The sequence below is a fragment of the Ischnura elegans genome, chromosome 6, assembly GCF_921293095.1.
Source record: "Ischnura elegans chromosome 6, ioIscEleg1.1, whole genome shotgun sequence".
NCBI lineage: Eukaryota > Metazoa > Arthropoda > Insecta > Odonata > Coenagrionidae > Ischnura > Ischnura elegans.
In genome coordinates, this window is record NC_060251.1 from 20,994,601 (window position 1) to 21,013,093 (window position 18,493).

The following is an 18,493-nucleotide window of genomic DNA, read 5'->3' on the forward strand; positions in this document are numbered from 1 at the left end:
TCTAAGATACATTCCTAGGCGCGTACACTCAATCTTTCACGCACGGAAACATACTTTCATTCTCTCATATCCCAATAAAATAATGAGAAAATATCATTTGAAAATTACTTCGCTGGAAACATCGAAGAGTATTTCCAAAGCACGAAGCTAATTAAAAGTGAGCTTTTATTCAGCCAACTCCGTCATTAACATGCAACAAAGTTAGTGGGGAAAAGCTTTCAATGACGCAATATTCATTTACAGTTGCACACAATCTGAGAGAACGAGCAAATGCAGCTTAATAAAAATTTCCGCCAGAAACATGTAAACAATTATGCAATTAATATCGTGTGTCAACTTTTTCTGAACTTTTTCGTGGCGTTCATTGCCAACACTCAAAATTTCAATGCCGTTACGTGGGTACTAAACAATTCTGTTCCGCAATAAAGATTTCTGCTTGAACTTCATTTTATTTTAATTCCACAGATGGAAATGTCCAAACTTAAGGATACAATTTTTAAATAGTTGAAAGTCGGAGTTCGGGTGTGCATACTGTATAAAAGTTGAATCGTACAAGAATTAGCGCAACCACATCCATCGCTAGAACTGCAAATTTTCACGTTGATTGCTGACTTGGGATTCATAAGAGATTTTTCTACAGAAATCAATGAAAATTCCTTCGAGGAATGATAAACAAGGGTCACTTTTGTTATGTTTAACACGTAAAAAAATCGATAACTATTTGATATTTTTTCTACCATTGGGTGTACGAGCGAATATCTACTTCTTCGCGCTCGCATTCGAAAATTAACGTTATCACTTGAAATACGGTTATCACTTACATAAGTACGGATTTACGTAAGTTGAGACATACGTTACTCGGGGGATGTCTGTATATGCTATTTCAGTGCACTAGAAAATAAATAATTTACTCAATGGACATGAACCTAAGACAAACCTACAAAAAAGAATGAAATTTCCTCATCAGGACATCAAAGCAAAGGCATTGATAAAATACTCAAGAAAATAATGAATTTTCCATGATCAGACTCTTTCCACTAACCTGCCCACTTAGCCACCTCCAAAATAAGAAATCATGCATTTAAATATTATTCTTAAAGAGATGCAGCATTAAATAAATTAAGGATTAATGGCCATTACAGGAAATCATTTTTACCAAACCATGGAAGCTTATGCAATACATACAACAGACTCCCGATTATCCAGCTGTGGATAATTCGTGTTGTGGCTTTTCCGTGCACGAGGTTTACACTTTTTCGATGATTTCCTGTGATCTTTAAAAAAAATAATTTGATGCAAAAGGACCAGGATATTTGCATTTTAACGTTAGGCTACACTGGACTTATTATTTGTATTAAAATTCCTTTTGTAAAATTGAATTATTTTATTTCCTTGCTAACAAGGAATGTTTCAAGTCCACTTGGACGTCTGCTCTAGCAGCGCTGACGATGATCAGCAGCAGCAAAAAACTCTTGATTTTTTTTGAAAGATTCTTAAATGTTCAACCAACAGTAAAGTAGGAAAAATGTTACTAATGATCTTTAATTGCATATTTCATATCGCAAATTTGCAATTATTGCTGTGGCCTCGCATGCGGTTGAACACGGCCCAAGGGAACCAGAGATTATGTCGCACTAGGGCATTTTTACGCCGCGACGAGACAAGGTCAAACTGAAGAGTAAGGGAATAGTAGAAGCAAAGGCAGTGAGGGAAGTGGAAGTAGAGAGAGCATGAGTCATAGTTGGGCACTCGCCTGCGTAGGCAATTTTCCATAAGTCCTGGTTTCCTATAACCGCTGTTGTGCGATGGCGTGATTGTGCACCCATTGCATTCACGGGAGTTCAGTGTTTCTGTCTACTTAACAATCGCGGTGCGTGAACACGCTCATTGATCACGGATCCGCATTCCGCAGCAGTTACATTCCGGACAACTTGTGCGAGACACTACTACGCAGTGTGGTACCTGACAGTGTAGTTTCAGACGCCGCACAGTGGTTTTGAAGCATTCGTACAAACCACTTTTCTTAATCCGTGATCTTGCAGCCAAGGATGCGTGGTTTTCGGAAACCAGGTATCACACGGAGGAGTAGGAATGCGAGTACAATCACGTTTTCGCCGCTAAAAAGATCGCGGTTGAGAAAAGAAAGCTGTTAATGATTCCAGAAAGCAATGTAAAATAATAGACGATGTGCATAAATGATATTTAACCGTTTGATTTATATGAATTATGAGTATTAAATGCTATTCAAGTGAAATTTTGGATTACATGTGTTTTCCATGCTGCCTCTCCCGATCATTAGCCTGGATAATTGGGAGAATGCTGTAAGATGAAAATCTCATTGAAGACCAAGGCGTGAAAATAATTGTTAACTTTTTAATATCAAACAATGGAAATGAAATGGAATACAGAACTGAAACCAAGAGTCTGGGTTGATAGTTGATAACAGGAAATGAATCAACAAAAAAGAAGATCCAACCCATCCTAAATAGAAAACTAGACCAATTTATTATTTTAGTGAAAGTCTCACCTTAAGTAAGAACCTCAAGAAATTGAGTCGCTCTTGAACTTGCTGCACATGGTTATATCGCCGATCAGGGCACACCACATTGGGATCCAAATCAGGTTTTTCTGGAAGATACATCAGAAGTCTATGAATACTTTTTCTGATTGCAGACAAATCTAGACACTAATTTACTCGTTATTACTAATTGAAATTAAATACACTTTGATCACTTGTACCTCGTATTTACTCTAGAATATTCCATCTTAGATTTCTGATTAATAGAGTGTTGCAGAGAACAACTAAGACTATGCTTCAAGATAATGTGGTTGGATTTCCGGTCTGTATGAATATTTTTTCAGGGTATTCCTACATATTTCATCATCATTTAGTGGTCAGCATATGCCATGGTCACATCAGCTATTCATTACTCAGATTGTACACAATTTAGAGGTGTAATTACAAAATAGTGATAAGGTTAGATGAATGAACATGAAATAACACAGCTTCAGTCAAATTTTTTACTATGAAAGACTGTATATAACACCTTGAAGATGCACAGTGGATAGAAAACATGCCTTTAAGAAGGTAGTACTTCAGTAAATTACAATATCTTTCAGCACTTTATGATGACAAGCATCAATTGCATATAAAATATTAAAAGCTTGTGTTTACTTGTTTTCTAATTATACAAATACCCACTGGCCTAAGAATGAAAAGACAAGTCAATAATTACCAATTACCCAGGATAAAATATTCACTAACTAAAGTCACAGTTGATTATTCACTAAAAGTTAATGACATAGGTGAAAATTAAGACAACCACACCATTTACAGAAACTTCTGGTTCACCTTCAAAAAACAAACTTACTACTTTATTAGTGACAAACAAAACAGCATCAGAAACCCAACACACAAATATTCAAAACCCACACATTAAAAATAAAATTAACTGGAAGCATATATCCAATGGTCACCACAAAAATAAATTAGATAATCACTTACCCTTGAATAGAATCCTAGCTTTTTCCATATAAGCTGTTAAACTTTTGGCCACCAGAATAACAAGTGTATGCTGATTCTGCAGCCTCTCTATAATTTCTTGTCTGAAAAATAAAGCAGCTATAAGAGGAGATCCCCAAATCAAATGTAAGGCGATTATAAGACTATTGATTTCACCATTTAGCTTTCAAGAAATAATGCTCTCGTTTGCATTGGGACGAAGCATATGTAAACAAATGATGAGGAAATGCTAGTCATCGATGCAGACATTAAACCTTTTACTGCCACCGGGCTGATATATCAGCCCTCGCTGGTTGAGCAAAAACTGCCAGGGGCCAATTTATCGGCCCGAATTATTTCACTTTTTTTTCGTGATTGCGGCCTTTTCAACGGCTATGATTTATGTAAACCCCCATAATCGACCTATGGTTATAATATGTAAATATATCTTAAGAATTGTTAAAAAATCCAGACGTATTAAATAAAATTAAGTAGCTGAAAATTTTTTAAATCTGAAATGTTGCTAATTCCGGAAAATAGCCTTGGCAGTCTTCATACATCCCACCTGAAATGGGCTGGCAGTAAAAGGGTTTATGGGGATCCACTATAATATATACTCATTGTCTAATGCAAATGAATTTACAGAAAGGCATAAGTATCCTGGTACCAACTAAATACACTAATAAATTATCTTCACAGAATATTTATCTACCTGTGAGTTTGAAAGATGAAATAACAACTATTTTTTATCCTGAGCCAGACTCCATTCTCACCTTGAATTCTTTTTTCAGTTCGACCTAAGGCCTCCCTCTCGACATTCTATCCATGAAATATGTTCTCTCAAGGCTATAGCTGGCAGGGAATATAGCGCTGCAAGGGGTTAAAAGCCCTCCTGAATGTTTAGTCACCTAAAGAGTATCCTACTCTCACAATGAACTGAGAATCCCCCTGAAATGTACCACCTCTCAAAAGAAATACCCTGGATAAATTTTTGAGCTGCAAACAAGCATTCTTTTCCTCCATTCCTTGCTCATTCACTCATGAATTTTAACAATCATAACCCCAAGATAGCTAATAGCGGTAGGTTGGAAGCTTTCGAAATGTGGTGTTTTAGGAAAAGATGAAGATCAAATGGATATATCATGTGAGTAATAGGAAGCCCCGAGAAAAAAAGGAGAGAAGTCTTTTGAAAACCTTAGATTTAATCCACCACATTATGAGACGTGATGGTCTAATGAAAATTGTCGTTCAAGGACAGGTAGAAGGGAAAAACAGAAAAGGTAGATCGCAGATGAGATTCATAACGTAGGTGATGTGGAATGCAAAGCAGATGAATCAAGTAGGTGCAAAAATATTGGCCAAAGGGAAACTGAATCAAGAGCTTCATCAAATCAATCTTGGGATTGGTGACTGTTTATGATAAGCCCCAAAGTACACAAAATGCAGTCATAAATAAAACTGATTAGAGTTTTTTTTATTACTTTCATTAATGATATTTCCTCAAAAAAGGCTTTAAATAAAATAATGAAAAAGGACTACATTTTGCTATTTAAATTTACAAGAAGATCCACAGCTGAATTCAACAAAAAATTTCATACGTTACAGACATCATTACCTGTAGTAAGCATGATGAGTCCTCTGGTTATGATTCATATTTGGAGAGGGTTCATACAAACAACAAATCTCTTTTATCTGTTTTAGTGCAGGTAAAACCCATTTGTCATTTGTTTTGAGCTCATCCACACACTTGTCCAGCCACAGAGTTTTCTGGGCATCTCGCTCCTGAAAAAGAAATTTTTTCATGAAATATCATTTCCACTATTTCTGGAAAAGTGGTCTTCAATTATTTAAAAAAATAAATGCTATCAGGTGGCACAATAGCCATTTGACTATGGCTGGCAATTAAAAAAATGCTTATTACCTGAGAGCAGCTGTAGTCCAGAATTTTTACATGAGCACTTAAGGCTTGATCCATAATTTCGGTGGGCACTTCATCTGAATGAGCCAAATTCCAAAACAATGTAAGAACCTGAGGAATATTAATAGTATAATATCAATTCATAAAAAATGGAAAATTAAGCAAGCTAAAATATAGCCACATTCTAAGCAGGTAAAGCAGAACAGGAACAAATACCTCTTACAACATAAAAATATGATAGTAGACAGCACTTATGAAATACACTTAAATACATGTGAACTTGATAAAATACAAAAGAAAGCAATGCAATTTGTCAAAAACTGCTACAGGCATACAGAAAGTGTTACACAGATGTTAAACGATTAGGCTAGGAGCCGGAGGAGACTGGGAGGTTGTGTGCTAGGCTTGCTTGAGCAATGAAAAATAGATATCTTTCAGAGCAACATGAAGAATTTCATTTAACACGTTGCGTACCGGGGTATTTAAATTCCTAGGAACGCCGATTCTGGGTGGAGGTGTTGAGATTGGAAATATGCCTTTGGTTTAAACATGGTTAAAAAGCTAATGTTTAAGTATAACTTTACCCAATCAAACGTTATGATGCATCAATTCATTATGAATAACGAACAACAACTGAAAACGTACTAACGAATACGTATGGTACGCTTTAAAATTGTTTAGGTTGACGCGCCTAAATGACGAGAATCTTCGTCATCCATCCGGAACGTTCAGGAAAAAAATGACGAGAATTCTCGCCAACCGTACGCAAAGTGTTAAGAAACCCACTATATTTCCACATCCGACAGACATGATAAATTAGGATATATATTTTGCCTAAAAGATAGGAATGGGAATTTGCTCTTCCCCCAAGCAACAAAAAAACTTAAATAAATGTGAGGTGGACTTTGTTAGATCATTTCTATTTTATTTGTTAATGGCTTGTGTCCTAACACTCAGTCACACGCCTATTTAAGTGCCTTGCAGGGTATTCTGTAGATGTACTTCTATAAAATACTGAAATAATTATCACAATAAAATGAGAACTAATTCTACCCTTTATTTGATGTGTTGCAAAATAGAAAATGTAAACTATGAGGGAATTCCCTGTTCACTAAATACAATTCAAGTTAACTCTACCACACTAAATAATGACTTAACTCTTGATTTCTTCTCCCTTGGCAGTTAGATAATCTCACAACAGGAGAATTAATTCATAATTTCAAAGTTGGACAGTTCAATAAAAAAGTCTAAAAATTGCCAGTGAATAATGCCATATTTATCAGTTAACTCTTATAGTCACAATACAAGTATCACTCTTAATTCATTATTCACGAGACAAAAGAGTTTTGGGTGTATTAAATGCATCTGTAGTTGCACAATGTTGACCTCACTGATCTTGGAGGAATAAACATGTTATGACTAATAGTGCAAATCAAATTAGTTCAAGCAACAAATACCTAAATGAGAAATTTTGTTCATTCTACATTGTGAATTACTAAGTCATAACAGTTTTTTTCAAAGACTTTCCGTCAATCATTTACTTCGTCTTGATGCAATCTGTATCACAGATAATTTAGAATTTACACTGATATAGAAAGGGAACATGGCATCCGAGCTGAGCTAATACCAAACAGAAAATAAATTTTCAAATTTGATAAATAAGAGATCTTAAAGTTCGATGACAAAATCAATAACTCCTTTAAGATTTGACCTACCTTGTGAGCCATGACTCCATCTTTGTCATCTTCAGCTAACCTACGGATGAGTTCAAGTAACTTTTCACGTTGCTTTTTAGAGGCATTAGTCCAGCTTGACTGTGAAAGAAACAAAGAATTATAAATTACCACATACGAATAAGTGATTAATACAAAAATAACTTGAAATAATGCAAAAAATAAAAGTATATATGTATTAACAAAGGTAACCACTAGGAGGGTTACACACTACTATATACCATTCAGCATTAACTATGAAAAGCATATGGAAGAAATTAGCAAACTACTTTACCTGAAAGCACTCAAACAGGTGGTCTAGTTGCTCTGGTGAAAAATCCCATGCCAATTTAGCTAAGAGGTCATGCACATTTTTCACAATGGCTTCATGTTTCCCAACTTGAGCCGCCCACACATCGTCCAAATCGCTTAGAGTAAGAGCACGCTCCTTTATCACAAAGCGTAGTATTTTTTCCAGTTTGTCCACATATTGTGGCTGATGTAAGGAGTCCCTCAGAACAATCTGCAAAACTTTGTTTTCCATGATCCAAGCCTTGATGAAAAAAAATAAAAAAATTGTTTTTAACTACATTTAAATAAACTTTATATTTTACACATTTCAAGAAAAATATAATCCAGATTCATAAAATCCCAATCTAGGTTTTCATAGTAAATTGAAAAACTGCTCTGAGAGATATCAGAACAAATATACACACCCATTTCTCCACAAATAAAACATTTAACTTCAACCATAGATGCTATACCCTTAGCCTGGAGCCTGCTAACAGGACTCCCAGAATAACAAAACACTATGAAAATATGAATGGAATTTTTAATGCAGTTATGGCAAAAAGCATGCTTCCAGATCCAATACCACCGACTTGGAGGGCATTCAGATTACAAAGAGCAACTCAAAATTAATGGCAAATAATGAAATTTTGGTGAGGCAAGAATATCCTCAAAAAAAGTACCCATTGGTAGTTTTGATAAAATCCCCAAAGGAAAGAAATCATCTTGGATAATAATTCAACAGCAAAATCATCTAGCAAAATTTACCCTGTACGAAAAAGAGAAAAACTGACTTACCGCCATCCGTTCTGCTGTTAACCATTCCTCCTCTTCAACCCCAGAATGACGAGTATAATATGATACACCAGCTATTACCTTATTAACTTCATTTAGTGCATTCATTTTCCCATTGAAGGAAGATATTTGCAATAACCTGAAATTATAATCATTTATGGATTGATATATTAGCTATAAGAAAAACTTCACTCATTGAAAACACTAGATGACATTACAATTTCACCACCTATTCTGCCAAGATATTTTATGCACAATCAAACTTAATGGTATAACTTCAGCCATCAGTAACTTTGAACAAAACACAATACAACTCAAGATCAAATACATTAACTGTGACCAATTGACCTTTCAACCTTTATAATACATAATACTTTTCATAAGTTGTGTTCTTGAAAAATAATTTCATCCCAAAGATTGTTTCATACTGTGTAATAAATAATAATGATAAGGCTATTTAAAAATTCATTTTCATCACTTTGAACCATTTGTTACAAAATTTTCTGAAATGTCAACATATACAGTGGAACCCTGATCTATCATTCGCCATTCCTGGTCCCTAATGAAGCTATAAATCCAACACACAATGTAATTTTTTCCAGCACCTATTGTTCCCCAAAATATTGTTTTCCCAAATTTATTGTTTGAAGAGCGAGATTCGGACGTATAATTTTCCCGCATCCAACGTTTGACGAATATGAGACAAAATATATAGAATGCGTCATTTATGGCTAATAACAACAGGCACATAGTTTTAATCTTACCCGAGAGATGGAATGACTACAGGAAGAAGCTCAATGCCGTAGGATAGTGAAACACAAACGTTAGCGCATTTCCCAAATCTACTATCCCCCTCCATTCAGCACTTCCCTCTAATGCTTTCCTCTTCTTCGAAATCAAAGAAAATGTCCCAGCTCATGCAGGGATCGAATTACGAAGACCATAAATCATTGGCTTCAAAAGGAAACATCAAGTTACCCGAGAACAATGTACCCGTGTTCCTTGCCTCCCCCTTTCTAGCCCACTCAGCCCACCTGATTCAAAGTTACCCTTTTCTGGTGGTCAACTGCTGCATGAGTAACCTGATAGCCCAAAAGGTGTTTAACAATGACTTTTGGCAATTGGTATTATCCTTTTTATACATTGAAATATTAGTTATGTGCACATGTTTCAAAAAAGAATTAGACCAAACATGATGTATTTCTGACATTATTTAAGCATTTTAAGAAAGGGAATACAGTAGACTCTCGTTATTATGCAGTTCACGGGACCGAAAAACCAGAGGTTCATGATAACGAAGTTCGTATGAACGTTTCTTTCAGGAATCCCCAAAAAAAAAGTATATTATGTATGCGGTTAAATTACGTGCAAATTTATAAATACAAGAAAATTCGTATCAGTTTCTCAATGGAAGAATGCAGCATGATGCAATCGAGCGTTGATAATTGCCCCAAAGCAGCAAGTCCTCGGTATACAACCTAGATGCGTTCCAAGACCTTGTTCTCGTAAGTTGATAAACCTATAATCCGGCCACCGAGAGTTGTCCGATCTGACAGAAGGGTCTATTTCGGGCTAGGGGGGAAGGTTGCCTGGTAAGAAAGTGAAACGCCAATGTCACTGGTAAACACAAGGGTTCCATGAAGAAAGGAACCAGAATGGACGACGAGCGTTAAGGACCCAAAAGAAGAATTCCTTGTCTTAGTGATTCGAAGAAAGGGCTTCTTTAAATGGTTCAGTCTTATTTCCGTGCTCCATATGCATGTGAAAACGTTGCATAACTACGCGAGGGTGTGAGGTGCGTTTGGGGGACAGCGATTGACTGCAAACCGTGCTGGCACAGGGTTCTCCGCCCCTCCTTTGGTGCTGTCATCAGACAACAATCGCTGGCTGGACTGTATGCAAGATATCGAGGAGTACGGCTATTCTGCAGAATGCAACAATGCATCACAATTGTGCTCTAACTCACACACTAATTGTGACGAACCGATCTAGCTGGGAGTGAAACGCTCTCCGCAGTAAGGAAGGACGGGCTAAACGCTGAGCAGTTCCTAAATTCACACCAGATTCTATGATACTTTTTTGAGATAGTGCTCAAAGTGCAAATTCCTCCACGCCACACCGCGTCGCATCAGCTGAATCGAAAGGTGCCAAATTCGAAATTTCAAATTTTTGAATGCTTGTATCTCTGACAGTTCGTACATCGAATGTGCGTAGGACTACCTGTACGTACAATATACGAGCGGTTGTGAGTGGGTAACCATGACTCCACGAGATGAAATGTTGTTATATTATGTTGCGTGCATACTGAAGAACGAACCATAATTGATGCTCTTGGGCATTGTACAAGAGGAAAACTTAAACGTGGCACAATTATTAAAACTTAGCGTAGGGTATATCTACCTAAATGCCGTTGCTTATCCGTGGAACTTTGTAATAAAGTTCATTTAGTAACTGCCACGACCGGGAATGAGGTTCGTAATAAGGAAAATTTCGTAACAACGTTTCTTTTACTATAGATTTGATAGACCTTTTCATCAGGACCAATGATTTGCTTCGTAATAACATTGTTCCTATAAACGAGTCTACTGCAGTTAGAAAAATACAATGGAGACATTGCTTTCTGGAGAAATTCGATATCCTCACAGCTGAGCTTATCAGCAGTTGAAGCTGCATTTTTTTCGAAAACAGGGAATCAGGTTACAACTTATGAGTAATACCATAAGTCTCACTTGTCAGTGTTAGAGACGAAAGAATATCTTCAAGGATATTTTGTGTCTGTCTACTAGCAATTCCAATTCTTCTGCTTATTTGGAGCTATGCTACTTAGAAATGAGTGGGTAAGTTGCCTTCTCTTTATGACAAAATATTTCATGTCATGGTGGTGGAAGTCAGATGAAGCCATGGATCAGATGGGCATGCTACTGTTGATTGACACAATAAATCTTCTCGCTTAACATGATTTCCTCAATTATATTAAATATATATATTAAAGGGACATTTTAAATAATAGACTATTTTTGGCCTTGGTGCTCCATCTCACAACCAATCACTGCACCCGGCGAAAACCATTGTTTTATGAATAACATGCAGATTGCTCTCTTAAATACGTGTACTTGAAATGGAGTTTGATAGATAAGAATATTTACACCAGATAGAAATCCATTGTAGCAGTGCAAATGCTGAGATGAAGTGCAAACAGTTTTTTAGCAAGGGGGCATGTACCTTTAGGATATTTGAAAGGGATATTAGTCCAATCAACAATAAGCCCAAGCATTTCCATAAAGTACTAATATTCCAGTAAACAGCAAAAATCTTGTATGAATCCTTCAATGAATATCATAATTACTCGCTAAAATCATGTGTTTCCTGGGACATAGGCAACCCAATCAAACATTACCGCATTCATCGTTTTTTTTCCATCCCCTTGAAAAACAATAGATCGAGGTTCCACTGTATTAAAATATAGGAGAGTCTGCAACAATTGAAATACAATACCAATCTTCCCTAATGATATAATTAACTCATTTGTGTCCGCTTCTTTAATGCATGAAGAACGTGAACAATAATGATCTATTTAATCATTAATTTTCCCACACTGACTATACAGTGCACTACTTGTATTGTACTTCCACCTCAAAGAAATAGGCATCATGGTTAGTACAATTATTAACCATGAAACATCCACCAATCTCAGGCAATTTCATTCTAGTGATCAATATACATGCTCATGATAACCCTCATTACTGATAATTAATTAAAACTGATGACACTTGATAGCAATACCAGAGAAACTATGGCTTGATGAAAACTTACAGCATTATCTAATGAGATTTTACTTCAAATACATGGACATTCATTTGGAAAAACATGAAAATGCAAAGTGAACTCACCTGAGTATCATTTTGAGCCTAAATATTTCTAAGTTTTTTACAGTCTCTTGTTGATTAGGTACCCTTGATACTAAAGACTTGCAAGCTTTAATGATTGCTGAAATAGCATCATTTTTTGATTCGTTCTTCGCTTCTTTTTTCAACTCATCATCTGTAAGATTATCTAAAATTACTGGAACCATATCCTGTAACAAGCACGATGAGGAGAAACTTTAGAACAAGTTCACATAGAAATTCAGTAACAGCAATGGAAAATGAACTCATACTCACAATTATAGGCATTAGATATTTTTCTATGGTAGGTACAGTCAACATTTCATAACATAGCCCAAATGGCCGGATTAGAGCATAAATCACAGGCACAGTGAGATTTTTTCCACTCTGGAATCTTTCAAGCAATATCTGGAATCCACCTAGGGTGCCAAACCTAAAATTTGAATAGGATAAAATTTGTCATTAAGGAGATCACAAAAAAATATGAAAACACAACAATGATAAATACTAACAGTGTTCAAAATTATTAGCCAACATACAGGCAAATTAAATGTGGAGATGAACACAAGAATTTGTCTGCTACACAAGATCATTCATGGTGAACACAACAGTGGATGAAAAACAGCTTAAGTCTACTAACTTCCGTAGAGGTGTCAAATCTAATTTCATGCAAATGCCAGAAGGTATGAAAATTTTTCACCCAGGGTTAAGGCTTTCTACTTAAAAAATGCTGCAACATTGCATTATTATGCATATATTCAGGAACACTTGAATTTTAACAGGTTTACCTCCATTTAGGCTGATATAAATTAATCGTTTTCCCCAATAGGGTAAATATAAACTGCTCAATAAGTATGTTTCACTCGGCATAAATAGAAAAAAAGATGCAAAATTCCTATTTAGCATTATCACATTTTTTTTTGCTCATTTTCAGGCATTCTGGAAGAATGATGAAAATATTGATTATTAACTACAATTGAATACATGTATTATGTACTAGTGGATTGCCCCATTCTGAAACAAGCTTTCATAGCAAATAATTGCTATTAAAATCTATAAATAGGAAGATAAAAAGTCAACTGAAAATATAAGACCACTAAATTCAAAAAACAAATATTTATTCTTTTGTGGTCGTATAATGGTCAATGTACACTAGCCTATTCCCATACTAATAGATCAGCACATTAACACAAATTACTTACACCTTTCAGCTACCTACATGCATAGAAGAAGTCAGGAAAAAGTTCCATGATAAGTGAAATTTTAACCAAATTATCGGCCACTTTTAAAAGAATAATTGCTGTATATACAAAATGCCTATACTATGACTTACAATGACACGAACAATATTCCTACAACTTAGTTTAACTTCTTCAATCAATTTAAATAGGCAAAAAATGATGATGTTTCTGTATCTAACGAACAATCAGTGTATGTGTGTGTATCACCGGTTTTCTTCTTAGAGTGCAATCCCCATTCCTCTACTAGTGAGAGGTGAACTGCCCTGATGCCATCAACTGGATACACCTGTGCCCTCACCGAACGTTATTACATTATATTTACCCCCACCTCAGTTTCCTGGTAGCTCAGCTGGACAGAGCGCCTGATGCACAATTAGGAGGCAATGGGTTTGAGTCAAAGCCAGGGAACATTTTTGTCCAATGATTTCTGACTTAATCATCTTCCTCTTTGATGCTGTCTTTGTCCTTTTTGTGTGGTGCCCTTGGGTCTACCTTTACCCCATTGTTGAAACAAGGGAAATCTTACATGAATTGCAAGTGTTTCTGGCGAAATGTTTCGGAGAAATAAATGATGAGGATAAGAGAAACTGATAAATAGACTTAAAACTCAAGAGCACAAGTATTAGTTCATTACCAATAGTGCCCAAGCCCAATGAAGGCCTGCGCATCACTGATAACTAGTCCACCCCCCATTCCACTGAAACTGCTTGCTGGCATAATTTTTACACCGCAATATGTAGTAATCGAATTCAAAACATGAAGCTCACTTGTTTTCTTCTGAATTAGGATACATAAATTATATCTCCGAGTATATTCCCCCCCTAATTAGGAAGCTTCAGTTTCCGGAAAAAGTCTAAAAATGTGTTTGAATGTAGTCCCCCCCTTTTACTTTTACCACAGGCATTTTTGGAAAAAAAGGGGGGGGACAATAATCAATAAATACGGTACTCAAGATATAATCGTTATTTTGATCTACAGGTATCTTGAAGTCCTATTGCCTATCATCAGGGATTAATTTATGCCATAGACATCAATGGATTGGACAACAGATTGCCATCGCAAGGGAGAATCCAAGATTACAGCTGAAGACTTGAGCCAGCAAACAGATCTTTTAGTCTGATAAGTATTAGAAAGGAAACTTGTCTTGAAGCCGACAGGACCCACTGGTTACCTTTCACCAGGAAACATTTCTACTCCAATATTGCCGAAAATAAATATTGACGTTTTTGATCTCTGATATAGAAATTTATCTATGCAAACTTAAGTTCAATCCATCATGTGCATTTTATGCCAAATCAGTCAATGTCGTTTTAAAAAAAACTGATTTTCTGCCTTGAAATGATCATTTTAAATATTAAGGGCATAAAGGAGAATGTAAGTAATACTGGATTAAAAACCAAAGTAGGATACATAGAAGAACCTCGCATTGCGATACCAATCCGTTCTGGAAGACCACTTGCAAAGCAAATTTCATTGTATGTTGAATCAGCATTATTTTCGGATGAGGCATCAGTTTAAAAAGCATCAGCTCACGTAAATGTTTTGTTAAAAACTTCTTTACAAATGAATTGCATCTTCAGTGATCAGAAAAAAAGTCTGCAAAATTTGAAATTTTTAAAGGCATGTACAAAACCAGCTTAGATACTAAACCGAATCTATCATAAATTAAACCCATCCTTAACTGGGGGTCTACATTGTGCTTTATTTTTTAACTATCATAATAGAAATTGAAACCATTTTAACATCCCATCAAAGATTACAATACTGATATTATTCCTGAATCACTTGATCATTTGTTTCGTCCCTCTTAGTGATCACTCCAGCAAACACTTTCCAGGACTGGAAAAGTGATCGCACAAGTTATCATTTTTCTGAATCACACAGTCCCTCCCACAGTCGCTTTTCACACCATTTCCGATATCACAGCTCGTCATAAAGGCCTGGTAACACAGTAAATTAATACGTACAAGTTAATGTACGTTTGCGTGAATGATTTTTGTGGACCGGAACGGAACATGTACGAATGCATGAACCAAATTAGAACAGGTTCTATTTTCTGTTCATGCATTCGCACAAGTTGGGTGGTTATACGGTGCATTTCCGTGTTCATTCACGCTGAACATATGCCGCTGACAGACACGCAGGCACAAACTAAGACCATTCACTGAGGGCCTCAAGAGCATTACAGGATTTTCTGAGCTGAAAAAATGATAAATTAGTCATTCCTCGGCAATTTTGTTCACCACAGTGATGAAAATATTGTATTCGACTAGATGAATGCCACTTCTTCGTTTTCACAACTCGTCCTCCTTATCCACTTGATTTACAACCTGACGTCACCTTCCTTCTTCTCTTCCCAAACGTCCTCCTAAATATTGATCACACCAAGTACCACTTGCCATATGACTACAATACATTAGCATTGGAACTAGGGTTGAAATATTTTTTAGATGACACAAGCATTCACTAATACATGGTCCAAAGCAAATGTATGGTATGTGGAATTATGCAGCTACGTATTAACAAAGATTGATACTCACCTATTTATCAAATCAACAAGCCAGCCCTTGGGCCCTCTAGTATCCATTGCAGGTCTTGCAAACACATCCTCATCTCGAATAGGTACTCCAGGAGGAACAGTAACAGATGGTCTAGCTACATTGAATGTATGGAACCTAGAAAAATACAAGGGATTTTAAAAAATATTAAATGACATACTGGGAAAGACTAACCAATGCATAAGCATTCACTGAATAGTGCAACTAGAAAATACTGGAGATATGGAAATTCGAAATCACACCGGAATGATAGGCACTTGATGCTAGCAAATAATTGAAAAGCTGGAAGATGCATCCAGCAATTTAATTGGACACTCACTTGTTTCCAGGATTAAACACCATTGCCAGAAGATCAAGGAGGGGAAACCAATCTTGATTAAGCTTCACAACACATAGTTCAACCAGTCGTTCACAATTTTGATTGATACACTGGTGTATGTTAAGTTTCCAGCTGTTAACAGCTTCATCCGTTAAGATCTTTGTGAAGGACACAGTAAGGCCATCACGAAAAAACCGTTGGCAAGCCTCGCTCCTCACATCCAGCCCTGAAATAATTTGATTGCCAAAAATGAAAGGCACTCACTTAAGGCATTATCTGCTTAAATAATCGTATTACAAATACCTTTCCGGCAGAGGTCTATAGAAGCCTGCAGCAAGACTTCTAACTCTTGGTCAGGAAGAACTGGAACTACCCAACGAGCATTAGATATTTTTTCTTCCAACAATGCCAGTTTGGCATGAGGAAAGTCTGGCTCTCCAACTTCATCTTCTGCTTCCAAGCTAACACCACTACTGACTCCAGACTCTGCTTCCGCTCCAACAATTCCCGAATTTTCGGGCAAAATGCTGCTATTTCCGCTCTGTAATACAATTATTAAATGCTGAAACCAATTACAATAAACAAGGCAATGATCTCCATCATCCAATTCACGAAATACAACCACAGGATGGTCCAAACATCAACAGATATGACCGACTTGTCAAAACTTGAAAGCATTCTAATTAAAAACATGTAACTAACTTTTTCGGGACATTAAGTATTGGTTACGTGTCAGATTATCTCTAACTCTTCAACGCGAAAATTAAAGCTTTTAAGAATCACTCAATCTTACTAAGTTATCAATTATCAATATTTATCTCCAAAATAAACCTTATAAATGCCGACTAACAAAAAGCACTATTTTACTTGAAACTAGACTAACTATATGTTACCACTTACTTGAGTATTTTGTGTGGTTGTCTGTCCATCGGGAGGCTCCGTAAGGACGCCTTGTCCTCCTCTTCTCGTGTCTATCGTCATTGTTCTTTAATCAGCTCGTAACATAGATTTTTTACAAGACGTATCGAAGCAATTAAACAAACTTCTCACTGGAATTCTTGTGTCAGCTACATCATCTGCACGACAAAAATGTGAAATAATTAATGGTCAGCAATAATGATTTGAATTATTCAAAATTCGGAGTTTACGCTCTTTTACGCATAAGTCTTATCATATTCTACACCTAAAAATCTGAAATGTACACACACAGCTCTTGAAGATCGGCACCCCAATTATGAGTCATTGCATTGCCGTCTTGAAATCAATACTAAGGCGAGCTCAGAGATACTTGATGGCCATTATCAAATCATAATTAAGGTGTCCCTAATTCGATTCTTTAAGGGTTGCCCAGTATTATAATACATTCCAAATATAATTACTCAGGCATCGCGAACGTCAAGTTGCTAAGCCCTGAACAACGATTTTTAGAAGTTAAACAAAACGAACAGACGCACAACGCCCACAATCGAGTAACTTAACATGAACGTACAACAGCCCCTAACCCATAATGAATTCACATTGCGCTATCATATTGCCAAAAACAAATTGCCAAGTCAAAAGAATAAATTATACGTCGTTGAGAAGTGCGACGTGTTTACACCTTTCAATCAAGCTCACCTGAGACTGAAAACGGTTTTCGCTCAGCATGCCCCACAATACATTCTCTAACCACTTTAGAGCCCTTTCTCTTAGCTTTTTCCTGAACCTGTGAATGCTAACTTTATCAAATATCTTTCAGTCTCATCAGCCGGGCAACACACAAAATGGCGACTGTTTGCAGTATTCGCTCATGATAGGGAGGGACTACGGGAGTAGCGAGAACTACATCTACGGACGTCAGTATTCACGCCCAGCCAGTGTTCGTCGTCCCCACTGGCACAGAGTAATCACATTCAGTATTACAGACATGTAATTAATCATACACGGCTGACAATAAATATCTGCTTTATGAGAAAGAAAAGACCAACCTCTACGTGTGGAACGGATTCCTTAACCACTTGACGTACACTGAACACGCACAAGTAAACACCATTCACCGGTGACATGGGCGTAATAATATTTCTCCTCGATTGCACCATAAACTATGAGGACAATTATAATCAACACAGCAAATAAAACGTTGAGCACATAATTTTTTTACCTTTTATATAACCCTGGTTTCTTTGGCTCTCGTTGGTCGCTAGTGCAATTAATTGATGCAGAACTATTTTTTGATGGCCCACCATCAGCTGTAGTAGTTTCGGAACTGGAAGTCACACTAACATCTGCATAGAATC

At 36.4% G+C, this 18,493-nt stretch overlaps 1 protein-coding gene across 5 annotated transcripts in view; it reads right to left on the minus strand.

The window, feature by feature from the left end:
- Window positions 1-18,441, minus strand: part of LOC124160175 (probable ubiquitin carboxyl-terminal hydrolase FAF-X) — an 86,425-nt gene extending 67,984 nt beyond the window's left edge. For 2 of the 5 annotated variants that reach the window (XM_046535940.1, XM_046535936.1), the window contains exons 1-14: window positions 17,835-18,103; window positions 17,118-17,293; window positions 16,521-16,758; window positions 16,218-16,443; window positions 15,881-16,015; window positions 12,376-12,532; window positions 12,106-12,290; window positions 8,219-8,354; window positions 7,428-7,685; window positions 7,136-7,234; window positions 5,424-5,531; window positions 5,118-5,284; window positions 3,506-3,606; window positions 2,528-2,628 (exon numbers count right to left, since the gene is read on the minus strand). In XM_046535940.1, the coding sequence (XP_046391896.1) occupies window positions 2,528-2,628; window positions 3,506-3,606; window positions 5,118-5,284; window positions 5,424-5,531; window positions 7,136-7,234; window positions 7,428-7,685; window positions 8,219-8,354; window positions 12,106-12,290; window positions 12,376-12,532; window positions 15,881-16,015; window positions 16,218-16,443; window positions 16,521-16,758; window positions 17,118-17,198 (1,992 nt within the window). In that variant the 5' untranslated portion in view covers window positions 17,199-17,293; window positions 17,835-18,103. Of the gene's footprint in view, window positions 1-2,527; window positions 2,629-3,505; window positions 3,607-5,117; window positions 5,285-5,423; window positions 5,532-7,135; window positions 7,235-7,427; window positions 7,686-8,218; window positions 8,355-12,105; window positions 12,291-12,375; window positions 12,533-15,880; window positions 16,016-16,217; window positions 16,444-16,520; window positions 16,759-17,117; window positions 17,294-17,834; window positions 18,104-18,184; window positions 18,269-18,357 lie in introns of those variants that run through there. The other 3 variants (XM_046535938.1, XM_046535939.1, XM_046535941.1) reach the window with 3 other exon arrangements.
- Window positions 18,442-18,493: the final 52 nt, after the last annotated feature.